General features: G+C 51.6%; 1 protein-coding gene across 4 annotated transcripts in view; it reads left to right on the top strand.

Moving 5' to 3' along the window:
- DGKK (diacylglycerol kinase kappa) overlaps positions 1-22,577 on the top strand; it is a 156,822-nt gene that overhangs the window by 89,149 nt on the left and 45,096 nt on the right. For all 4 annotated transcript variants that reach the window (XM_048863924.2, XM_048863925.2, XM_048863923.2 and 1 more), the window contains 7 exons: positions 998-1,108; positions 5,629-5,709; positions 8,075-8,179; positions 11,991-12,123; positions 12,761-12,867; positions 14,814-14,939; positions 15,694-15,796. In XM_048863924.2, coding sequence (XP_048719881.2) covers positions 998-1,108; positions 5,629-5,709; positions 8,075-8,179; positions 11,991-12,123; positions 12,761-12,867; positions 14,814-14,939; positions 15,694-15,796 — 766 coding nt within the window. The remainder of the gene's footprint in view (positions 1-997; positions 1,109-5,628; positions 5,710-8,074; positions 8,180-11,990; positions 12,124-12,760; positions 12,868-14,813; positions 14,940-15,693; positions 15,797-22,577) is intronic.

Below are 22,577 nucleotides of genomic sequence, written 5' to 3'. Positions count from 1 at the left end.
GGGAGGGTGATCTTTAACGCTGAGATTGGAACAATTTACTGAGGGTCATGGGGGATTCGCTCTGGCTGACAAGTTTTCAATCCTGACTGGAAATTGGTCTAAAAGCTCTGCTCCAGGAATCATTGTGGGGCAGTTCTCTGCCCTGTGTGGTACAGGGGGGGGTCCAACTGGATGATCACAATGGGCCCTTCTGGCCTTGGAATCTGTAAATCAGTGATTGACAAGTGGGTCTGCAAAGTGGGTCTCAGGCACAGAGTGCCTGGGGTGTCTCTGCTTTTGTCTGCATGGTTGTTTATCCTGGCATGAATGGCACATTCAGTTAACTAACTGAATCCTTAATGTCCCAATGCATTTAAAAACACACATAATTCAAGCATCCTCTGTATGTGGGACCACCTGCCCTCCCACCCGGCCTCTCCCTGCTGTATCCAAAGTGCATTTTCTGTTACTGAAAGTGGTTTGCATCAAAGATGGAGGGTTGAAAAATCTTCCTGTGTGGTCCTCCACTTTGCCAGACCCATACTCTCTGCACTGGCCTCCTCCATGCCAAAACCAAGGGGCCACACAGATACATTCTCTGTCTCAGGAAGGTGCCCCCCTCCTGAGCCCATGCACTTGGCTCAGGTTGGGTTTGAAAGTGTCTGAAATGTGCTGTCTCTTTAAGATCCCAGGTCATTAAATGGGCCAGATCCTCAGCTGGTGGAAATGGGTGTAAACCCAGTGACCTTGATTGTGCTACACTGAGTTACGCCATGCTCTGTATGTGGGCATGAACTGACAGATCACTGCCCTCTTTAGTATGTTACCCCTTCTCCCTGCTATACCCTGTGCTTTCATGGCTGCATCTCATGGGTTTGTTGGCTCGTGCCAGGCTCTGCCTTGGAACAGTCTGTACATGGCCCAGGCCCTGGCATGCAAGGGGTTAAGGCCTTGGGTTCCTTTGGCCAGCTGTGGATTGGGGTGCGAAGGCTCATTGGGTTCCTGTGACTCTTTGCAGAAGAGCGTGAAGGAGGGGCTGTTACTGAAGCAGACGAGCTCCTTCCAGAGGTGGAAGAGGCGATACTTTAAGCTGCGGGGCCGGACACTGTATTATGCCAAGGACTCCAAGGTAGGATAAACCCAGCAGCCCCTGGGCATTGGGGAAGCTTTGGGAGGAGGCTCCCTTAAGCCCCAGGGCATCGCCAGTGTGATGGCTGCCATGGCTCATGCCCCGGGGATTCAGCAGAAGACTTGTGGAGCTCTAAGCATGAGCTGCTACAGCTTGAGCTAAAGCTGTCTAGCCAGTGCGGCAGCAGATTTGCCCCCAGCGGATGGGGATGGGGATGGGGCACAGAGGGGCCTGTCACGCATTCGGTCTCTCATCCGCCCACAGGCTGCTGGGGCTTGGCCTTCCCCTTTGCCTTCCCTTTGTCCACACGGCATTGGACCTGGGTCTACCCCATTTATCTGGGATGAGCAGCAGCCTAATCTGGGGGATCTCTTCTCCCCCAGCCTTGGGAGCTAGTGCTACCCTGACTATCCAATCAGGGCAACCCTGTCTGAGCTAATAAACCACTGACCTCAGGTATTTCCCTCCCCCGGCATGCGCGCACACACATGCTTGCAGGTATACACACCTGAGTGAGCCAGCTCCTGAAACGGACAGCTGGCTCGTTAATTGGTTCACTCTGTCTTCAGACCCCAGCACTCTGGGTTATTACTACACATTGCCAGAATGCAGTCCCCATTGGCAGAGCCCCGCAAGGCAGCCAGCCCCTGCCAGGAATGCTGGGTCCCATCTCAGGAACAGGCAATCACTCACCAACCCATTGGAGAGGAGCGTGCAGCGCACCAAGCAAGCAGTGATTTCCTGACCTCTCTAGTGCCCAGGAGGGGTCTCCCCTGGACAGAGAAGATGGCTAGGAAAGACAGAGGATTCAGAGAGGGGAAGGAGCATTCCCTGTAGTGTGTCCTCCAGGACTTTGCTCAGTCTTGCTTGTAAGGAGGGGGAGTTTCACAAGCCCTAACTTTGATCCCAGTTGAGTCAATGAGAGCAGAGTTAGGCTGATGGGAAGGCCCAGTTCCTCATGGATTTCCATAGGACTTAGGCACTTCAATATCTTTGAGGATCTGGGTATTTGAGAAGCCCACCCTAAATATCTTCAGCAAGAGGCCTCCCATCATATCCTCTGCGAGTCTGGATGGTGACTGACTTGGCCCTTTCTCTCTGCTAGGGAATGTTATTGACGCCCAGATTGGCCTGTTGTAAATCATAGTGCTGGGAGGGACCTCGAGAGAGCATCAGGTGCTGAGGCAGCACCCAGTAATCTAGACCAGCCCTGACAGGTGTTTGTCCAACCTGGTCTTAAAAACCTCCAATGACGGGGACCACAACTTCCCTTGGATGCCTGTTCCAGATATTAAATGTCTTTGGAGTTAGAAATCTTTTCCTAATATCTAATCTAAATCTCCCTTGCTGGAGATTAAATTGATTACTTCTTGTCCTACCTTCAGTGAATGTGAAGAATAATGGATCACCATCCTCTTTAGAACAGCCCTGAATGTATCTGAACACTGGGATCAGTCCCCACTTCAGTCTTCTGTTCTCAAGACTGAACATGCCCAGGCTTTCCTCAGAGGGCAGGTTTTGAAAACTTTTATCATTTTTGTTGCTCCCCTCCCCGATTTGTCCACATCTTTCTTAAAGTGTGGCACCCAGAACTGGATGCAGTTCTCCAGCTGAGGCCTCTCCAGTGCCGAGTAGAGTGAATCATAGAATATCAGGGTTGGAAGGGACCTGAGGAGGTCATCTAGTCCAACCCCCTGCTCAAAGCAGGACCAATCCCCAATTTTTGCCCCAGATCCCTAAATGGCCCCCTCAAGGATTGAACTCACAACCCTGGGTTTAGCAGGCCAGTGCTCAAACCACTGAGCTATCCCTCCCCCACACAGGAGTGGGACAGTTCCCTCCTGTGTCCTTCAGACAACAATAATACACCCCAGAATGATATTAGCCTTTTTCTGCAACTGCACCACATTGTTGACTCATATTCAATTTGTGATCCATTCTAATCCCCAGATTCTTTTCACCAGTATTGCCACCTAGATAGTGTTCCCCATTTGTAGTTGTGCATTTTATTTTTATTCTTTCATATGTGTAGTACTTTGCACTTGTCTTTATTCAGTTTCATCCTGATGATTTCAGACCAATTCTCCCATTTGCCAAGGTAGTTCTGAATTCTAATCCTGTTCTCCAAGGTGCTTGCAACCCCTCCCATCTTGGTGTCATCTGCAAATCTTATAAGCATACCCTCTGCTCTGTTATCCAACATATTAGTGAAAATATTGAATAGTACCAGACCCAGTACAGACCCTTATGGAACCCCACTAGATACACCCTCCCAGCGTGACAGCGAACCGCTGATAACTGCCATTTGAGTATGGTCTCTCAACCAATCTTGCTCCCACCTTTTTGTAATTTCAGCTAAATCACATTTCCCTCGTTTGCTAATGAGAATATTGTGGGACTGTGTCAAAAGCCTTACTGAAAACAAGAAAGAAAATTAGGTTGGTTTGGCATGATTTGTTCTTGACAAATCCATGGTGGCTATTCCTTATAACCCTATTATCCTCCTGGTGCTTACAAACTGATTGTTTAATCATTTGTTCCAGTATCTTTCCTGCTATCAAAGTTAGGCTGACTGGTCTATAATTCCCTGGGTCCTCTTTGTTCCTCTTTTTAAAGACAGGTTCTATATTTGCTCTTCTCCAGTCCTTTGAGACCTCACCTGTCCTTCAGGAGTTTTTAAAGATAATTGCTAACGGTTCTGAAATTGCCTCAGCTAATTCCTTAAGCACCCTAGGATGAATTTAATCAGGCCCTGCTTATTTGAATACATCCAACTTAGCTAAATTTTCTGTAACATATTTTGGCTTGTGTTTCTTCTCCCTTGCTAATATTAATTGTGTTAAGTCTCTGGTCACAATCAACCTTTTTAGTGATGACTGAAGCAAAATAGGCATTAAACACCTCAGCTTTCTTGAGTTATTAGGTCCCCTTCATTGCTAAATAGAGGACCTGCACTTTTCTCTGTCTTTCTCTTGCTCCTGATATATTTAAAGAACCTCTTCTTATTGCCTTTTATGTCCCTTGCTAGGTGTAACTCATTTTGTGCCTTAGCCTTTCTGATTTTGTCCCTACAAGCTTGCCCTATTCTCTTTACTCTGTACTCATGTACTCTCTGTACTCATCTTTAGCAATTTGTCCATGCTTACACTTTTTGAAGGATTCCTTTTTTATGTTCGTGTCACTAAAGAGCTCCTGATGGCCTCTGACCATATTGGCCTCTTATTATTCTTCCTATCTTTCCTTTGCACCAGGATAGTTTGCTGTTGCTGTTTGCTGTTGACATTTTAATAATGTCTCTCTGAGAAACTGCCAGCTCTCCTGAACTCCCTTTCCCCTTAAATTTTCTTCCCATGGGACCTCAACTATCACTTCTCTGAGTTTTAGTCTGCTTTTGTGAAGTCTGTCATCCTTATTCTGCTGCCCCTTACTCTGTGATCTAGAGACCAACAGCCCCAAGGAAGGGTGAGCTTTATCATCATCTGGATCTTACTGATCAGACCAGTTTATTGTCATTGATAGATGGCATCCCCTCATGCCAACCTGCTTCTCCAGATGGCGAATAAAAGCTTAGGGAATCTGTCCCTGTCCCATCCCCTGTAGGTCACTCCAGGAGCCTCTGCCATCTTGAGGAATATCCATTCACTAGACTCCCTGGTTCCAATTGCTTTGACCAGGTTTGAATCCATTGTAAGCCGTTCCCATGGGCTACTTATGTTCCTTCACAGAGTCTCATGTGGGTCCTCACCCTTACATGGAAGGTCAAGGAAATTGTGTCCACCAGGTCACCGTAACCTAATAGTTAATTAATATTCCCTGAGCTGTGCTCTGACACAGAGTGGCTCGCTTTGTGGAGTTGTACTGGCTGAGCCCCAGCACGCTATATGGTCCACAATGGCCAGTTGTTTTGGGTGCCCAGTTCTGTAGATACCCAGATGCGCCCATCAGGGTGGCTAGGTTTCAAGACACTGCCACTGGCCGGCCACTCTTAGAAATGTGGTCCACCGTACTGGCCTGCCCGGGTAGAACTTTCCCTTACATAGACTCCACAGCCCAAATGCAGGCCAGGTGTAGGCCAGTGTGATCCCACTTTCACCAGGCCTGGGTCTGGCCCTCCTGCAGCTTGAGCAGAAGCAGAACAAGTGGCCCCTTGGAGCATCCTGCAGCTGTGCACACTAGTCCCTCATGATCCAACCCTACCCCCTTTTTGGCAGCAGGACAGATTGCCACCCAGCCAGATCTCCCCCTCTGGCAGTGGGAGCAAAGGCAGGGACAGCCTTGCAGCCTGAGCCTGCTCTTCTGGCTGCTTTGGGGGTCCCATGGATCATTAGGCGAGCCCTTCTCCCTCCATCAGTGCCCAAGGTGCTAAGGTGAAGCAAGTCTCCCTAGCCTATGGGTCTCAGGATCTCCCTCCACTGCCTGGGCAGAGCTAGGCTCCATGGGTTCAGTTACTGGGCTGAAGGCTGAGGCTGTCTCATTGCTGGTGTCTCTGCTATATCACCCTTTCCCTCATGCCTCCCCAGTCATTGATTTTCGATGAAGTGGACCTGTCCGACGCCAGCGTGGCAGAGACCAGCACCAAGAACATTAACAACAGCTTCACGGTAAGGGACAGTACTTCACACATTGCACTGCAGCAGTCCTGGTCCAGCACCCATTGAAGTCAGTGGAAATACTCGCCTTGGCTTCAGTGGGCTTTGCATCACAATCTGCCTGTTGTTATCCTTGTGTGTCAAGGATGGGGGAGGGAGCAGAGTAGGGCTGCTGCCCTTCACAACAGGCCTTTCCCTCTCGCCCCCACAAAACCAAGTGTCAGACTGTACTTAAGGGGTATGCTCTGGGAACTCCCGAGCATGGGGGTCCCATAGGAGGGATCATCTCCCGGTAGTGGAGGATGGGCAAAGTTATCCTGCAGCATGTGGTCATTTAATTCCTGATACAATAAATTAATTACAGGAACTCCTCACTTAAAGTCATCCCGGTTAATGTTGTTTTGTTATGTTGCTGATCAATTAGGGAACATGCTCGTTTAAAGTTGTGCAATGCTCCCTTATAACATGGTTTGGCAGCCACCTGCTTTGTCCACTGCTTGCAGGAAGAGCAGTCCGTTGGAGCAAGCTAGTGGGGGCTTGGAACCAGGGTGGACCGGCAGCCCCACATCAGCTCCCTGCTCCCCTAAGTTCCCTGTGCGGCAGCCGCCCAGCAGGCTATCAATTGCCGGCAGTTCAGCTGTCCCTCCCCCAACTGCCGTGTGCTGCTCCTGCCCTCTGCCTTGGAGCTGCTCCCGGGAGCCTCCTGCTGGCTGTGTGTGTGGCGGGGCCGAGGAGGAAGCATGGGTCTAATGTCAGAGTGTCCCCCTGCTCCTGCCCCTCACTTACCCCATTTCCATAGAGTGGGGGGGAGGGAAGGACACAACAGGGCTCAGGACGGAGGGAGCTTGCTGGCAGCAGCTGCTGTCTCAACTTGCTGATCTACTTAAAAAGGCAATGTACTTAGAGTGGAGTCAACCTACTTAAAGGGGAAATGCACATCTCTCTCTCACACACACAGGGTGTGTGTTTCTGTCTCTGTCTGCCATGCTGTCTCCCCTCCCTCCGTTTGTGCTACCTTGTAGAGTGTGAGGCTACATTAACAACAAAGTGTTAACCCTTGAGGGCTCAGCTGTTCTAGTTCATCATTTAGCAGTAAGGCATTCCCAGGGAACTATCCCACCCTCTTCCACCCTCTGACTTCATCACCTCAACCAAGCTTCACAATCATCATTGCTGTGTACAGTATTAAATTGTTTGTTTAAAACTTATACTCTGTGTGTGTGTGTATGTGTATATATATATATATATAAAATAGCCTTTTTTCTGGTGAAAGAAAATTTCCCTGGAACCTAACCCCCCTATTTACATTAATTCTTGTGGGGAAATTGGATTACTTAACATTGTTTCGCTTAAAGTTGCATTTTTCAGGAACATAACTACAATGTTAAGTGAGGAGTTACTGTACTTTTTCTATAGCGGATGTTCAACAGTGCCTCCTCCTAGGAGAGGCAGGAACCAAAGTAGTTGTGAGCCTCCAGACAGCTAGTGCTCCATTAGTGCTGTGTTTTGGGGGAAATCCAGCCCTATGGACTTTGGTACGATGTGTGTGGTGCTAAAGCTGTGGGCTGCCCCTCTGCACAAGGGTGAATTTCATATACAGGGACTGCTGCTGGAGTAGCCCTGAGCTTCCCATGACAAGTGCACTCACTCTGGTCTCCACAGAGGCCTTTGCTGGGCTTCAAGGCCTGCCCTCCCACTCTTTTCCCTTTAGCAGCTCCTGGACCAGTCCCCAGTACACACAGCTCCAGCGGAGGCTGTTGCAGGCCCGCTTCGGACCACTGGCCATGCTCACCCTTGCTGTAACTCCGCAGGAGTCAACAGAGTTGCATGGGAAGGGAATTTACCCATTGCTTCTGCTCTAGTGTGCACACCAAGGACCCAGTCCTGTACCCACTGAAGTCAATGAGAGCTTTGTTGCTGACTTCAGTGGGAATAGGATTGGGCCCCAGAGCCCCCTTTAGCTGGCCAGTAACATACATGTAATTGTCTCCAGTTGGGCACAAAACTCCAGGCTGGGACTGGTACTGTGTTAGCTGAGGAGGGCTGGACCAGCCTCTTGTGGGGGGCTACCTTCTGATTCCCTAGGAATTGGGGGTGGGGGAGAACGTGGAGCTTGGCTTGAGTGCCCCCCTGGAATAGAGTGTGGGCATCGTGCTTCTTGCCGCCTGGAATGAGTAGAGAAACTCTGATCTCCCGAGCGCCTTCGGTAGCCCTGCATGGTGTGAGTGGGGGCAGCACGCTCGCCTCTGCATGTTGTAACCATTCCAACAGCGCAATCCATGAGCAGTCTGGATTTCCTCCTCTGCACTAGCTGTGGGCTGCCCAGCAGCCTCCGTTCTCTTTGCAGCTGGCTTAGCAGGGCAGTTTTCTTCTGTAGGTGATCACACCATTCCGAAAACTCATCCTGTGTGCCGAGAACCGGAAGGAGATGGAAGACTGGATCAGTGCCTTGAAATCCGTGCAGAAGTGGGAAATCAATGAGGTAAGAGAAAAGGAGTACTTGTGGCACCTTAGAGACTAACCAATTTATTTGAGCATGAGCTTTCGTGAGCTACAGCTCACTTCATCAGATGTTTACCGTGGTAAAGATGTTTCCACGGTAAACATCTGATGAAGTGAGCTGTAGCTCACGAAAGCTCATGCTCAAATAAATTGGTTAGTCTCTAAGGTGCCACAAGTACTCCTTTTCTTTTTGCGAATACAGACTAACACGGCTGTTCCTCTGAAACATGAGGTAAGAGAGGCACACACGCTGGTTGGGAGTCCCCAGGTGGAAGGCCCATGACAGGGAGTGTTAGTAAAACTGTCCTGGACACAGGGAAACAGAGAGATCATAGCAATATTCATCTAAGGGATGGCATTCTCCCTATTCGTAGGAAGAGTGTCATGAGATACAGGGTTTACAGTGCTAGTCATGCTGTGCATCAATGGGGTAGCTAGCTGTGACCTTGTGAACACTGTGTGTGTGTGTGAGAAAGAGAGAGAGAGAGAACAGTTGGATGTGAACTCTGCCTTTTACTATTATTATTTACTAGGTGTAATACAGTAGCACCCAGGAGCCCCAGTCATGGATCAGGACCCCAAAGCACTAGGCGCGATACAAACAGAGGACAAAAAGACAGTCTCTGTCCCAAAGAGCTTAAATCCTCTCTGATGGTGAAATGCTGTCAGTTGTATTGTGTGTCTTTGGAATGGTCGCTTTCCCTGAACAGGCAGTGCAGGAGCAGATTTTCTCTCTTTGACGTCACAGTTGACCAGACCCTCACCTGGTGTCAATTGGTGCAGCTCTGTTAAAATCAGTGGAGCTGTCTGTTTACGCCAGTTGAGGAACTGGCTCCTTAGGTATTAATTAATGACTGGCCAAACCAATTTGTCCCCCTTTCCTTTGGAGACTTTCTGGTGTTTTACTAATTTATGAGGATAAACCCACTGGGCTGACGTCCGATCCGGTGTAACTGTTTAGCGTGTTCAGTAGAGCTCATTCATTTCATTACAGGAAGCTCCTGACATTTGCTGGGACAGAGGCTATGAAATGGCTCGGTGGGATTGGTCAGTGAGGGAGCAGATGCTGGGTGGAAGGGGAACGGTAGCACAGGATTTGTTATCCTAGCAGAACTGCGTGTAGAGTGAGTGCTGGGCTAACAGGGCTAGAGAACATGAGATCTGACTTGAACAAAGCCATAAGTGCATAGTGGTGGCACCTCTAAGGAACCAGTTTTCCAGGCATAAACGTCCCAGCAGAACTGCTCGTGTGGCAGGTTTTGGTTTTCAGGGTCCTTGAATGTAACTCTCACCCACCAGCCTCACAGTATTGTATTTGGTTTGCTCGGGGCTTAAACAATCACACATGTGCATGTCCTTCCACCCTGCCTTGTTGCCATTAGCACAGCCATGGCATGAACCCTCGCCAGTTGCTCCCCCGACTTCTGCCAGCTACTCATTCATTATCCCTGTGACTTGGGGTTTTCAAATTGGGACGAGAAGACTGGGAGCTTCAGAGGAGCCAGAGGCAATTAGGCTCCCAAATGCCATTGAATTCTCTCTTAAAAAGTTATATTCTTATTATAGCTTCAGTACCCACTGGTGATAATGGCCCAACTCCTCAAAGGTATTCAGGTGCCTAACTCGCATTGACCTTTGAGGATCTGGGCTAATGAGTGCAGCATGTAGGACAGAGCCAGCTGAGCAGCCAGTGCTGCCAGACGAGGAACTACTTGGAGAGAATGCTAAGGCTGCCAGGGGTCAGGAAATGCCAATGTTAAGTTTGCTTGTGTAACTTGACTGCTTCCCCCTTGTGTGTACGCATTGCGCTGCAGTCTTTAGCAACATGCTCACAACTGGGTTTCCACAAGACTCCTGGCCTCACATGTTGAGCCAGATGGAAAGTGCCCAGAGAGTGAGGCCGCTGGGAATAGTGCTCTTCAGCCTCACCAAGCCATTGGCAGACCCCACCTTGTGCCTGCCCAAGTGGCGCAGAATGAGGGAGGTATGCACTAGTCCCTGCCTTATTCCCTGACCCCCCTGCCTTATGTGCTGCCAGCTGTCCAGCCTGCCTGCCGAGGTCCCACGACACTCACTGCTAGCCCTGCCTCATTCACTGAGTGCCGTTCAGCCTGTGCACATTGGCTAGGCTGTGCTTAGGCTTTATGGCGATGCCCTGGGGCGAGGGGCAGTAATGCCCCACATTCACTCCCCAGCTGCAGGTATCTGGTACTTGCTCCTCCCACTGCAGAGGTGGCTGAAGACTGGGGTGGGGTGGGTGGGGGGCAGGCATAGGAATGGATGGAGATTTGGCTCCCATATGGAACACACCAGCCAGCAGAGCTGACCATGCTGCCTCCCAGAGCTGAGACTAGAGGCCAGGAGTCCCAAGTCCCGTGCTTCAGCCACCGAACATACCAGGCCCTCCCTGACCACACAGAGCTCTGTGCAAACACTGCTGTTCCAGAGAAGCTGCTGTGGATTTGGTTGGGTCACAGCGATCTCCTCTCTGGACAGTGAGAGCGCAGCCAATCAGTAACAATGTAGTGAGCAATCTCGGGCACACCAGAGGGTGGGTCCCACCTCAAGCAGCACCTAGGACCCATGGGAGCTGCGGTGGGTTAAGGAGCGTGCGGGTCTCTCTCCCCTTTGCTAGTCAGGTGCTGGAGAAAGTGTCAGTACAAATGTACAGAACAGAACCCTTCAATCCCATTTCGAATTGGAGGAAGCCAAGCGCCTTGGGGCAGAGGGGAAAGGGACCAGGGGGAGGAGAAAAGATGTAGGGGGAGGGAAGAGAAATCTTAGTTACAAAGGGGGGTATAAGAGGGCTAAAGACCAAGGACTAAACTCATCCCTGAGGTACCTGCCCAGAGCTCAGTTGTATCCATCTGGAACAGGCAGAGCCTGGCCTGTAGAGACTAGTGGAGAATTGTTTTAAAAGGGGAGCTGTGGTGTGATCTTCCAGCTACTCTCATTGCTGCCTCATCATGAAGAAGAGACGTTGGCTGAAACATGCCTTAAGTGTCAGTTCAAAAGAATAATCGGGAATTCTGCTGGGCACTGCTGTTTGGCAAGTTCATGCTGACTAGGACACGGTCCCATCTGAACGCACAAGCGATTGAGGCTTTCATAACAGCTGCATGACTGTGCTAGTGAATGGAGCGGCAGTGAAGCACCTCCACAGAATCACCCCCTGCTCAAAGCAGGACCAATCCCCAATTTTTTGCCCCAGATCCCTAGAAGGCCCCCTCAAGGATTGAACTCACAACCCTGGGTTTAGCAGGCCAAAGCTCAAACCACTGAGCTATCCCTCCCCCCTCTTCATGGCTTGTGCATGATGTGTCTGCTGATATTGGCAAGGAGAGTGTACATTGTGGGGAGTGGTCTCCAGAGCTGGGGCACCTACCCACTCGAATTGAGCCAAGGACCCCGACTCATTTCATGTAGGCCTCCAAGTAGTCGTCTGATGGTAAACGTGGTCAGGCCTTCCAGCAGACTGGCTGGCATTTGATGCAATGACCTAGAAGTGGAAGACTCCATATCCCTGGAGCCATCCAGGTGGGATATTCCCCAGCTGGGCAAATCTGGCCTTATGCCATCTTCTTTGCTCCCATGTTGGTTCCTCTCTACCATTTTGGAGGCTGGCAGGGCGGGCACAGGGCACAAGGAGATGCATGGGCCATTGAGAGCCGGGAGTCCTGGAGCCTTGTTACATTTGAGAAAGTCCCCAGTTGCTCTCTGGGGTTTGTTGCCTGCTCCCGCTGTCTTTCCAACTCACACTAAACACACCTCAATTCTCTTTGTTATTCCAGGCCACGCAGTTCAACATGGAACATTTCTCTGGGATGCATAACTGGTACGCCTGCTCCCATGCCCGACCCACTTTCTGCAACGTGTGCCGCGAGGCCCTGTCAGGGGTCACCTCCCATGGCCTCTCCTGTGAAGGTACCGGCTCATCGGCCCCCGGCTCTGCAGCCATGAACAGATAGTGGGGCTGACCCTGGGTGGGATTAGTAGGGAATGCTTGCCAAAGCCTAGCTGAGCTGGCCACAAGATGCATCTTCTGGCTGCTCATCTGGTGGGCACAGGAATTGCTTAAGTCAAGCCAGTATGCTAAATAGGAGAGAGAGGAGGGGAAATGGAAGGCAGAAGGTAGGGACTTGGGGAGAAAGATTGGGGTTAGAAGGGACATGGGTGAGGAAAATGTAAGGAACAGACCGAGGTCCCTCTAGCCCAGTGTCCTGTCTCTGATGCGCTAGTACCAGGTGCATGACCTCTGCAGAATGCAGCCAATGGGAGGACATGGTGCAAGGAGCTCTGGTCCAAAGGACTGTGATGGGATGGATGCTGGTGCCCATGCTAGGGGGCAGACACCTGTGCACATGTGTTGGTTGCTATGGGCTTCATTCAGCACTGCTGCAGCCAAGGGGTGTTTGTTCTCCATGGGAGCAGGGTCAGGCCCATGGACCAAGCGTTGGTGTCCATCTGGGGCATTCTGGAGCAGGGAGGACTGTGTGGTGTGGGGAAGCCGTCCCTGCCACCTTCCCATTCCTGCAGGCTTTTCCATCTCTCTTGCTACTAGTTTGCAAGTTCAAAGCCCACAAGCGCTGTGCTGTGAGAGCCACCAACAACTGTAAGTGGACCACGCTGGCCTCCATAGGAAGTGACATCATCGAGGATGAAGAGGGGGTAAGCACTTCCTTCCCTCCCCCTCCCTTGCCAAGAAGGGCACTGCCCTGACACACCCTGGGGCCAGCCACCGAGCCAGCCAACCCTTCCTAAGCAAGGGTGCCAATGGCTTTAGCTCTGGACCTACCTGTGTAAAGGAAGCTGTAGGCTAAGTGGGCCTGCTCTGTTATATGGATGTGAATCAGGAGTAGCACAATGGAGTTAGTGCACTTTGTCCAGACTTACCACCACATACATGAGAGCCCAATCTGATCCAGGATCGGGAGCGAATTCCTCCGGAGGAGTTAGAACTGCACTTAGAACCACCCCGGGACAGTACTGCATGGGCCCCACCAGTGGGTGGATGAGATGCTCTGGTGCCCCTCCATCGCCAATTCTATTGCCAAATCCCATAGCCTGTCTCCAAGCAACATCCCCACTGCCTGCTTTGCCTGAGCAAGGATGTGGCCCAGGGATCCTCTCTCTCATCTCTGTGCTAGAGGCGTGAACCCTCTGAGCTGCCCCTGCTGTGAGGGCGCCCCTTCTTCCAGGCCCATGTTGAGACCTTGGCTGAGTCAGGCCCTGGAGGTGAATGGGGAGGCTGTTTGGGATGAGGCCATGCTCCCATGCTGGCCTAGGGTAGAAAAGGCATCAGTGACTTTCTGCTGTGGCAGTGGAGGTCCTTGGAGAGACCCTGGATACTGCTTTCCCTTAGTCAGTGGCAGGGAGCTATTCAGTGGGAAGACTCTATCTCCGAGTCATTACATTGAATGGGCAACTCTCTGGAGTCCTGGCCTTGATGCCCCAAGGTGACAGCCAGTACAGGTGAGCAGCAGTTTAAAAGTATCAGCATGCTGTGCTGAAGGCTCTTGGAGAGGAGCCTGTGCATCGTGAGCCAGGCTGGACATCTCTCAACAAGCCAGTGGCCAGGGCCTGGGAGATGGTCCAAGTGCATGACATGGCTGCAGGGTGTTGTCATCCTCAGCCCAGCTCTCCCTGCTGTTTAACCGTGAGCAGAGTGGATGGAAAACGCTGCCAGATCCAAACTGCTCAGTGACTCAAGCACCACTGACTCCGCAGCCTGTGCGGCTGCCAGGGGTGAGGCGGGTACGGACTGGAGATGGTGCACTGCGACGCCCAGAGGAGGGGCTGACTCAGATGCTGCTGACGATGATTATAACTCGCTGTAGAACAGGGAGCAGGGGCATCTAGAGAGGTCCCAGCCCTCTCCACTATGCTGGAGCTGGCATTCCTCTGTGACTGGCCACAGGGGGGTGCTGATGCTCTTCAGAGTGGGTGGTGTGAAGTCTTTTCCAGAGGCTTGCTGGGCAGAGGGATGGGAGTTTGCGGGGCTTTGAAAACCCTGTTCCCATCTGTCCCCCCCCTTCCCTCTCCCGAATCGAGGCAGCGTAGCCGGCTGGGTCGATGAAGTGAGGTGTAGCTCACGAAAGCTTATGCTCAAATAAATTGGTTAGTCTCTAAGGTGCCACAAGTACTCCTTTTCTTTTTGCGAATACAGACTAACACGGCTGTTACTCTGAAACATTACATAGACAGCTGATTTGCTGGTGTGGTTAGGTGCTTTGGCATCTTAGTCGCTGGAATTACTCTCAGAAACAGAGGCTGCTGGAAGATGGGTGGACAATGAAAGCCAAGCTGAAGTGGACAACTAGCCCGCCTCCTGCCATGCCCAACGCAACTGGTTTCACGGGCCCTGCTGGATACCGAGGGGGCATTTGCATGCACTAGCACCCAGCTTTTATGCAGCACTTTAATCTGCAGATCTCAAAGCACTTTCCAATGGAGGCCAGTATGATCATCCCCAGTGGGGAAACTGAGGCATGGAGCTTTGGCATGACTTGACCAAGATCCTGCAGCAGGCCAGTGGTAGAGCTGAGAACAGAATGTGTCTGTAACCAGGCTGTAAGCCAGGTAATTGACCTGTTCCTCTGCCCTCCTCTCTTCAGGTAGCCATGCCCCATCAGTGGCTGGAGGGAAATCTGCCCGTGAGCGCTCGGTGTGCCGTGTGCGACAGGACCTGTGGCAGTGTACGGCGGCTGCAGGACTGGAGGTGCCTCTGGTGCAAGGCCATTGTAAGACCCTCTCCCTCCAACCCCCTTCTTTATTCTGTTCTCTCAGACCATGCCCATCGCCGTGGTTTCTGAGCACCTTGGCCTCCTCTATTATTTCTCTGTATCAGATATGGATATTGTACACCTTCCATGCCATAACCACGACTGTGGATGCAGACACGTAGCTCTTCCTGCGGTGGGGCTCTGTGGTCACAGTGTGTTTGAAGCCCTTCTCAAACACAGCTATATGTCAGCACCGCTGTAGCACCCACACCCACCACGGTTAAAGGTGTGTTACAAAGCCATCCCCGTGGCTGCCGAAGGGCATTATCCACTGCAAAAAAACCTGCCCACGTTGCTCAGGGAAACAGGCAATGGAGCTGGAAAGCCACTGCTTCCACCCAGAACAGTAATGGACATGGAAAGATCTCCAGCCACACGAGCTGCACCTGGATCCAGATTCCAACCCCCCAGGAATGGGGGTGTTGGGCTCTAGAGGCTGACTCCAGCCCATTTTCTCATGCTTTCCACAGACACTAACTGATGGAGCCTCACACCTTTCTGTGCAGTAGATGAACATTATTGTCCCCACTGCTACCAGTGGGGAAACAGAGAAGGGTTGTCATTTGCCCAAGATCACACAACAGGGCAGGAGCAGAGCTGGGAAGAGACCTATGTCTTCTGGCTCCCAGCCTCCTGCTCTCGCCTCTAGACTAAGCTGCTGCCCTTTCAGCCAGTAAGCTCATGCCGTCTCCTGCTGCTTTGTCCGCCCTAGGTTCACAGCGCCTGCAAAGAGCTCTTTGGGAAGAAGTGCCCCCTGGGGCAGTACAAGGTCTCCATAATCCCGCCAACTGCCCTGAACAGCATCGACTCGGACGGTGAGTACCAGAGCCAAGGACTGCTGGCTGCTAGTCAGTCTGGGGCAGAGCCGGCAGGAGGACAAAGGAACGCACTTCCTTTGAGCTGGATTAGAGTGTCCTGAATGGCGGGAACTGAGTCTCTGAGACCTTGTGGCTCTCGGGGATTCCAGCTCTCCTGCGCTAGCCCAGCCATGGGGGCATTGGTGGAGAGACCCATAGATCAGGCCCACTGAGCTTGTTCGTCTTTCCGGGGGGTCCAGTACAGCTGATCCAGAGGACTACAGACTGGGCCCTGTTGCAGCTTGTTGAAGCTCTGACATTGCTGGCAGAAATCCACCCCACACTGCCCTGCTGCTTCAGGAGACACAGGGAAGGGGCTGGCACTCTCCAGGATGTATTGGCTGCCATGTAGGAGCCCTGGAGGCCCCATGGGGAGTTGTACTGTGGCTGACCTCTCAATCCACTTAGTCAGGCACTTGCAGCTCCTGCTTCCCTGCAGGTGGAGCCACGGTCACTTCCTGAGCAGGGAAAATGCCTTTGAATGGCTAAGTAGTGAAAAAGATCAATGCAGGCAGCTCGCTGCGTGTGGGAACCACCTCTCCATCCTCCCCAGCCCCATCCCTTACCTGCATCCCCTGCTGTGTTATCTATAGCACAGCCTGCCAGAGTCCAGTCCAGAGCTGTAACTAGGTATTTTAGCGCCCAGGGTGAGCAAGCATACAGGCCCCCCTAGAGGCGATGCTGGGGCAGGGCCTGTGGGATCATGTCCCATCCAGATTTCTGCCTTTCATTTAGCACAGAGTTTTTCAAACTGGGGGCACCTCCTGCCAGGAGCCAGTGGATCGGAAGTTGGTGGGAGCCCCTTGGGCCCCTGGCTCTCCACACTATGGGAACCAGTGTGTTGGCTGGCTGCCCGGCAGCCCTCCCTGCCTTGCTCCCCAAGCCAGGCCACCTCTACATGGCCAGGTGCTCCCCAGGCAGAGCGGGTGGCACAGCTCCAGGCTGCACCCCTGACATGCTCTTGGCTCTCCCCTGAAGGAGCCTGGCACCAGCTGACGATACCCCATGGAGCTGACCGCTGCCCATGGAGCCCAGCTCCAGCGTGAGCGAGTACTTCGGGGAGCATCTCATGGCAGTGCCCCACAGTTTGAAAATCTCTGTACTAAATGGAAGGGAGAAATCAGGGGAGCACGTGATCCTGCATGCCCCCCACACTGCCCCATTTTTCTGCCCCCACGACTCTGCACCCTGGGCGGCTGCCCTGCTCACCCTGCCCTGGTTACAGCCCTGCTCTGGTCCTTGGGCAGCATGACATCTATGTCCCTTTTTATCTGGCAGATGGAGTCCTGATTTCCTCCTCTGCCCTACCAGGGGACCAGCTGCTCCAAGTAGCTACTGGGAGGGTCTCCCCTTGTGGTCACAGAGGCAAGGCAAGGTGGGAAACTCCAGGCTGCCTTCCTGGGTTCATGGCTACTGCATGGGATCTGTCCTCTGCAGGATCTAGGCACCAGATCCTCTCCTCTTCTGGCTGCTCTGGGAGAAGCACCCTCTAATCTTTGTGCTGCAGCTTTGGGAGGGAGTTCCCTCATTGTGCATACAGCATGGCAGAGCATGGCGGGCGCAGTGGTGGTGTGACTAAGACTCATGATTTGAAAGCCCCTGTCAGGGCGAGAGAACGCTTTGTGAGTGTAATAACAGGGGCACAGTATTACTAGTGCTTTGAGATCCTCGGATGGAAGGCACCATAGACGGGTAAAGATGGGCAACTGTCGATCTGCTGGATCCAGATGTACCTGTAAGAGATCTAGTCAGTTGCTTGATGAATCTGTGTATGGCTGACAAACCCAATTTGAGAGCAACCCAGTGTTACAAATTTCACAGATCCATGTGTTGTCTAAGTTGGAATCCAAGATTAGTCCCTCGCATGAACAGAAATAACTTTGACTGAGTGTTGCGCCCGGCACACAATGCAGGCCAAGAGCAGCAGTGGGAAAGGAAAGGGGCCATGGTGGTAGTGGGGAAGAGAGGCTAGCACTGGGTTTGAATTGAGATGGAGAGGAGAATGGGGGAGAGCGTTCCAGGCAGTGGCTGCAGAGGAGAAGGCTCTTGCAGCAACGTTAGTGAGCATGGAGAGGATCCTAGGATGAGGTGGGAGGGAGGTTAGAGCAGCAGTTTCTAGGTGGCTGGATGGGAAGTTTGCCCTATCAAGCGGTTTCTGCTGTAACTGGGGTGCCAGGCTGGGAAAGGTGGAAAACCCTGCGCTAGGGCCTGCTGCCAGCCCCTCGATCTGAGAGCTGACCATCTGGGGCGAAGTTTTCAAAAGGAGCCAAGGGCTGTTTTCAGAAGGGAGCCATCGAGGCTCAGCCTCATCGAACGCCAATGGGATTTAGGGGCCTCCAGCACTTCTGGGACTCAGGCACCGAAGTCACTGGCATCATTTTAATGACACTCCCTAGGTCTTGGACTGAGGAGACATTATCCCTGTCTGGGCCTTGCTGCCATCCCCAAATCAGCCCAGAAGGTTCAGCGGCTGTTTAAATCCAAGTTGCCCAGTCTCCTTGTAGCTGAGACAAGCCACTCCCGCTCCCCTCTGTAGCACCCTTCATGCACTCACTTCCAAGAATCTGCCCTCCAGAGCCTTCACTTGGCTGTGAGCATTGACTCTGTCCTCTGTTCCCTCCAACCCTTGATCCTTTTACCATCCCAGCTGCTTTTCTCCAGGCCTGCTCCAATTCCCTGGTAGCCGCCTGTAGAGGACAACCCCCATGCACAATCCTCCCCCGCCTCCCAGCTATAGGCTTTGTTTCAGCCATTATCTATTGGGGTCAGCCTAGGGGTGGGACGTGACAGGGCGCTGCTCACACGGCGCCACTATCCCAGAGTAACTGGGTGTTTGTGCTAGATTGATCAGCGATGTAAGAGTTTCAATGGAATTCCCATCACTGGGCTTCTGGATCAGTACACCTGCTGCTCTGCTCTTGGCATAACGCTAGCCACATCTCCTGCTGTGCACTGAAGTCAATAGGGAGATGCTGATTTATGGCTGCTGCGGCTTCTCTGGTGATTCAGTCTGTCTGCAGACTCAGGCGGACAGCAGTGCATTGTTTTAGACTCGGGTCCCTCGCTGCAGACGGAACCCTCTCCGAGTGAATGTTCCGGTTCTGCACACGCTGCTGGGGCTAGCTAAGAAGCACCTAACAGCGCTGACTCCAACCCCGGATCCAGCCAGTGCTGTGTAAATGTTGCTGTCATGGAGTTACTCCTGATTTACACTGGTGTGGGAGGAGAACTGGGCTCTGCATCACTCCTGTGTTTCATCTCATTTCCGCTTTTAAGCATCCTAAGAATGCACTTGTCTTTGGAATGATATCCCTGCATTGGACACTGCCTAGTGATTGTTTATCAGCCGTTACCTGAGGTCTTTTTCTTTCTTTCTCTCAGGCTGGCCCTGATTGCTCCCTCCGCCCCTTTTTTTTGTGGCTTTTCTTCTCTGTGTAGCATCCTGGACTTGTGCTCATTTTTATTCCTATCACTCAACCCAGGTTGAGTCTGTGCAGACAGTGACTTCTGAAATATTCACCACATTCCCTCTAGAATCATAGAATATCAGGGTTGGAAGGGACCTCAGGAGGTCATCTAGTCCAACCCCCTGCTCAAAGCAGGACCAATCCCCAACTCTAGTTCTCTCTCATCTGACGGTCTGATCAATGTAGTTTCCACCCCTTCGTCCAGGTTGCTAGGAAATCTTTGGACAGGGTTGGAGCTGATAACGAACCCTGAGGGCATCCCGTGGACACAGCTTCCAGTCAGAACTGGCCCCTGGCTCCACTGCTATCTGTTCTGTAGCATCTCAGTATTGTCCTAACCCACCTTGCTTCATCGAGGGGCATGGGATTAAATGCCTTTCCCAAATCCTGGGCATAGAATCTACGCTGTATTTGCCTTATCTATTTCTGCACAGCAGTTACCTTGTCCGAGAATGACATTAGATTAGTTTGATATGAGGGGCTGGGCTCTGATTTAGAAAACTCTTCTGCCTTTTCTGTACAGCATCGATTTCCCCAACTCTGTCCCGGCAAACATGTCTGCTTATCCATCCCTGGAACCAAGGCTTTCTGGTTTCCTAGCTCTGCTTTCTTGCCAGTTTTCCAGGAGCAACGGGATGGGAGTGATAACGGCTTGCAGAGTTTGTAGCCAAATTCTCTAATACTCTCAGGAGGCTTCCATCTGGTTCGAGCTGAGCTAAATATGTTCTCCTCCTCCAGATATTTGCTTGCTTGGTTTTTAATGATTTTGCTGCTACTGTCATCCGGTGGCTCATCTGCCTCTCTCATTACTCACTGGGATACTGTCAGAGTAACAATCAGACATTTAAAAAAACATGGCTGTGCTACTAATAATCTACCTCTCTCCAGTCTCTCTCTCACCTTCTCCCCCATGCTGTCTCCTGTCCTTGAGAAATGGTGGCAGGGCTCTCCTTAACATCCCCTGTGGGGGGAGGGGAAAAGCGTTGTACAAATATCTGTTTCTTGCCTGCCTGAGACTGCTGGAGCTGAAGTCTTTTTCAGCACCTCTGTTGGGGTTGGGTTTAACTCACGCACAGCTTGGACAGTGATACCGGCTCACTCAGTTTCATTGCCTTGGTCTCATGGGCCAAATCACAGCTGTGGTGTTTGGATTACAAGGCCCGGGGTCTCCTTTCTCCTCTTTCCTAGAGCATCAAACACACATTGCCACCTCGTCGCACTCATTGCTCCCTGCCTTCCCCAGGGGCTCTCCTGGATTCTTCTTTCATGGCTCTTCTTGCCGAAACTAGGGATGGCCCATGGATTCATTCTTCCCCTCTATCACCTCCACACGCCTTTCCTTCCCCTCTGGGGACTGCAGGTTTCTCCCTCTGCCTCAGCCCTTACTCGCCCCGACTGCAGGTGCCTGTGTCTCCTTTCAGGGCCTTGTAGGTGGTTTCATTTGTCCTGTGCCCTCTGGGTGTCTGCCTGGGACTGCCCCTCTGAACCGAGCCCTCTCACCAAACAGGGCACACAAAGACTAAACCTTCTTTCTTCTTCCTCATCCCCAGCTGTGCTTGGCACTGTGCCACCTAGCTCCCAGCTTATGGAGGTCTCTGTGAGGTTAGTACTGTCTCTCCAACCCCTTACCAGAACCTATGGTGGATCCAATTAGATTTCAAATATCACAGCGAGATTTCTCTTCCTGCTTCCCCACACCCTGCAATTTTCTGGGTGGTTCAGATAATCTGGCTCTTCCGCTTGCAACCTACACACTGACTCAGCATCTCCTGGTGGTTTGATTCTCACATCCGATTAATTTGTTCTCTGGATGTAGCAGATGCTTAGCAGTGCCTGGGGAAGGCAGGAGGCACAAGGTGGGTAGAGTTGACAAGCTCAGAAATGTGACAGGAGAGCTACAGAGACTTGATTTCTCAGGAGCGCATTCTGGGCAAGCTGCAGACGCTTTCTTGAATGCGGCTATTATACAAAGGTACTTGGGTGAAATCTCATGGGAATACTTGCCTGCATCTCTGGCTCTTTGAGGGCCTCCACCAGTTATTGGTGAGGGACGTGTGCTTGTTTGTTCTGAGCTGTCACTCATTTTCATGCATTATTTAGGGTTGCCAACTTGGTAATATTTTAAAGCCGAACACTCTTAACTGGAGTTCTGGAACCTCTCTTGCCCCACCTCTACTCTCTGAGGCACCACCCCTGCCCCTCCTCTTCCCCTCAAGGCCCTGCCCCGCATTCGCTCCTATTCCCCCTTCCCTCCCTGTCGCTTGCTGCTTTTCCCCTCTCTCCCCCACCTCCCTGCTGCCTGGGTCGGGAGGGACTCTTTTATGGAGCTGGGGCTGGGAGCTGCAGCTGCCCGACGCAGGTAGGAGGTGGCCCCAACTTAGTAGGGGCTGGCTCGGGTGATGACCCAGCTCCTCCCCCGCCCGCAGTAACCGGACTTTCTGTGTACAGTCAGTTCACCTGACTGGACATGTCAGGTCCCCTTTTTGACCAGACTTTCTGGTTGAAAACTGGGCACCTGGCAACCCTAGCATTCTTTCATATATTCCAAGGCCAGAAGGGAGCACTATGACCATCAAGTCAGATCTCCTGGATAGCACAGGCCAGAGAACTTTCTGTTCCTGTTTGAACAAAAGCACATCTTTTAGAAAAACTTCCAATCTTGATTTAGAAATGGCCAGTGATGGAGAATCCACCATGACCCTTGGCAATTTGTTCCAATGGTTAATCTCCCTGACTGTTAAAAATGTATGCCTAGTTCCATTCTGAATTTGTCTAGCTTGAACTTCCAGCCATTGGATCTTGTTATACTTTCGTCTGCTAGACTGAAGAATCTATTATCTATTTTTTGTTCTCCATGTAAATACTTATAAACCATGAGCAAGTCAGGTCTTAGCCTTCTCTTTGTTAAATATATTGAGCATATTTTCCAATCCTTTAGCCATTCTCGTGGCTTTTCTCTGAACTCAGTCCAATTTATCACCATCCTTCTTGGATTGAGGACACCAGAACAGGACACAATATTCCAGCAGTGGTGCCTAATACAGAGGTAAAATCACTTCTCTTCTCCTAATCACAATCCCCCTGTTTATACATCGAAAGATTACTCCTGGGGGAATTCTGTGCCACTGCGCATGTGCAGAGTATGTCGCCCACAGATTTCTTTGCTTCCCTGCAGAAAAATGACTTTATGACCCTCATATGACCTGTCCCAGCAGTATGTTTCGGGTGCCCAGGGCAGCTGGCAGAGAGGTAAATCACTGTGGGGCAGAGGG

Source organism: Caretta caretta, chromosome 9, assembly GCF_965140235.1.
Source record: "Caretta caretta isolate rCarCar2 chromosome 9, rCarCar1.hap1, whole genome shotgun sequence".
NCBI classification, from domain to species: Eukaryota; Metazoa; Chordata; order Testudines; family Cheloniidae; genus Caretta; species Caretta caretta.
The sequence above is the reverse complement of the archived record's forward strand: the minus strand, read 5'-3'. Positions and strand labels throughout refer to the sequence as shown.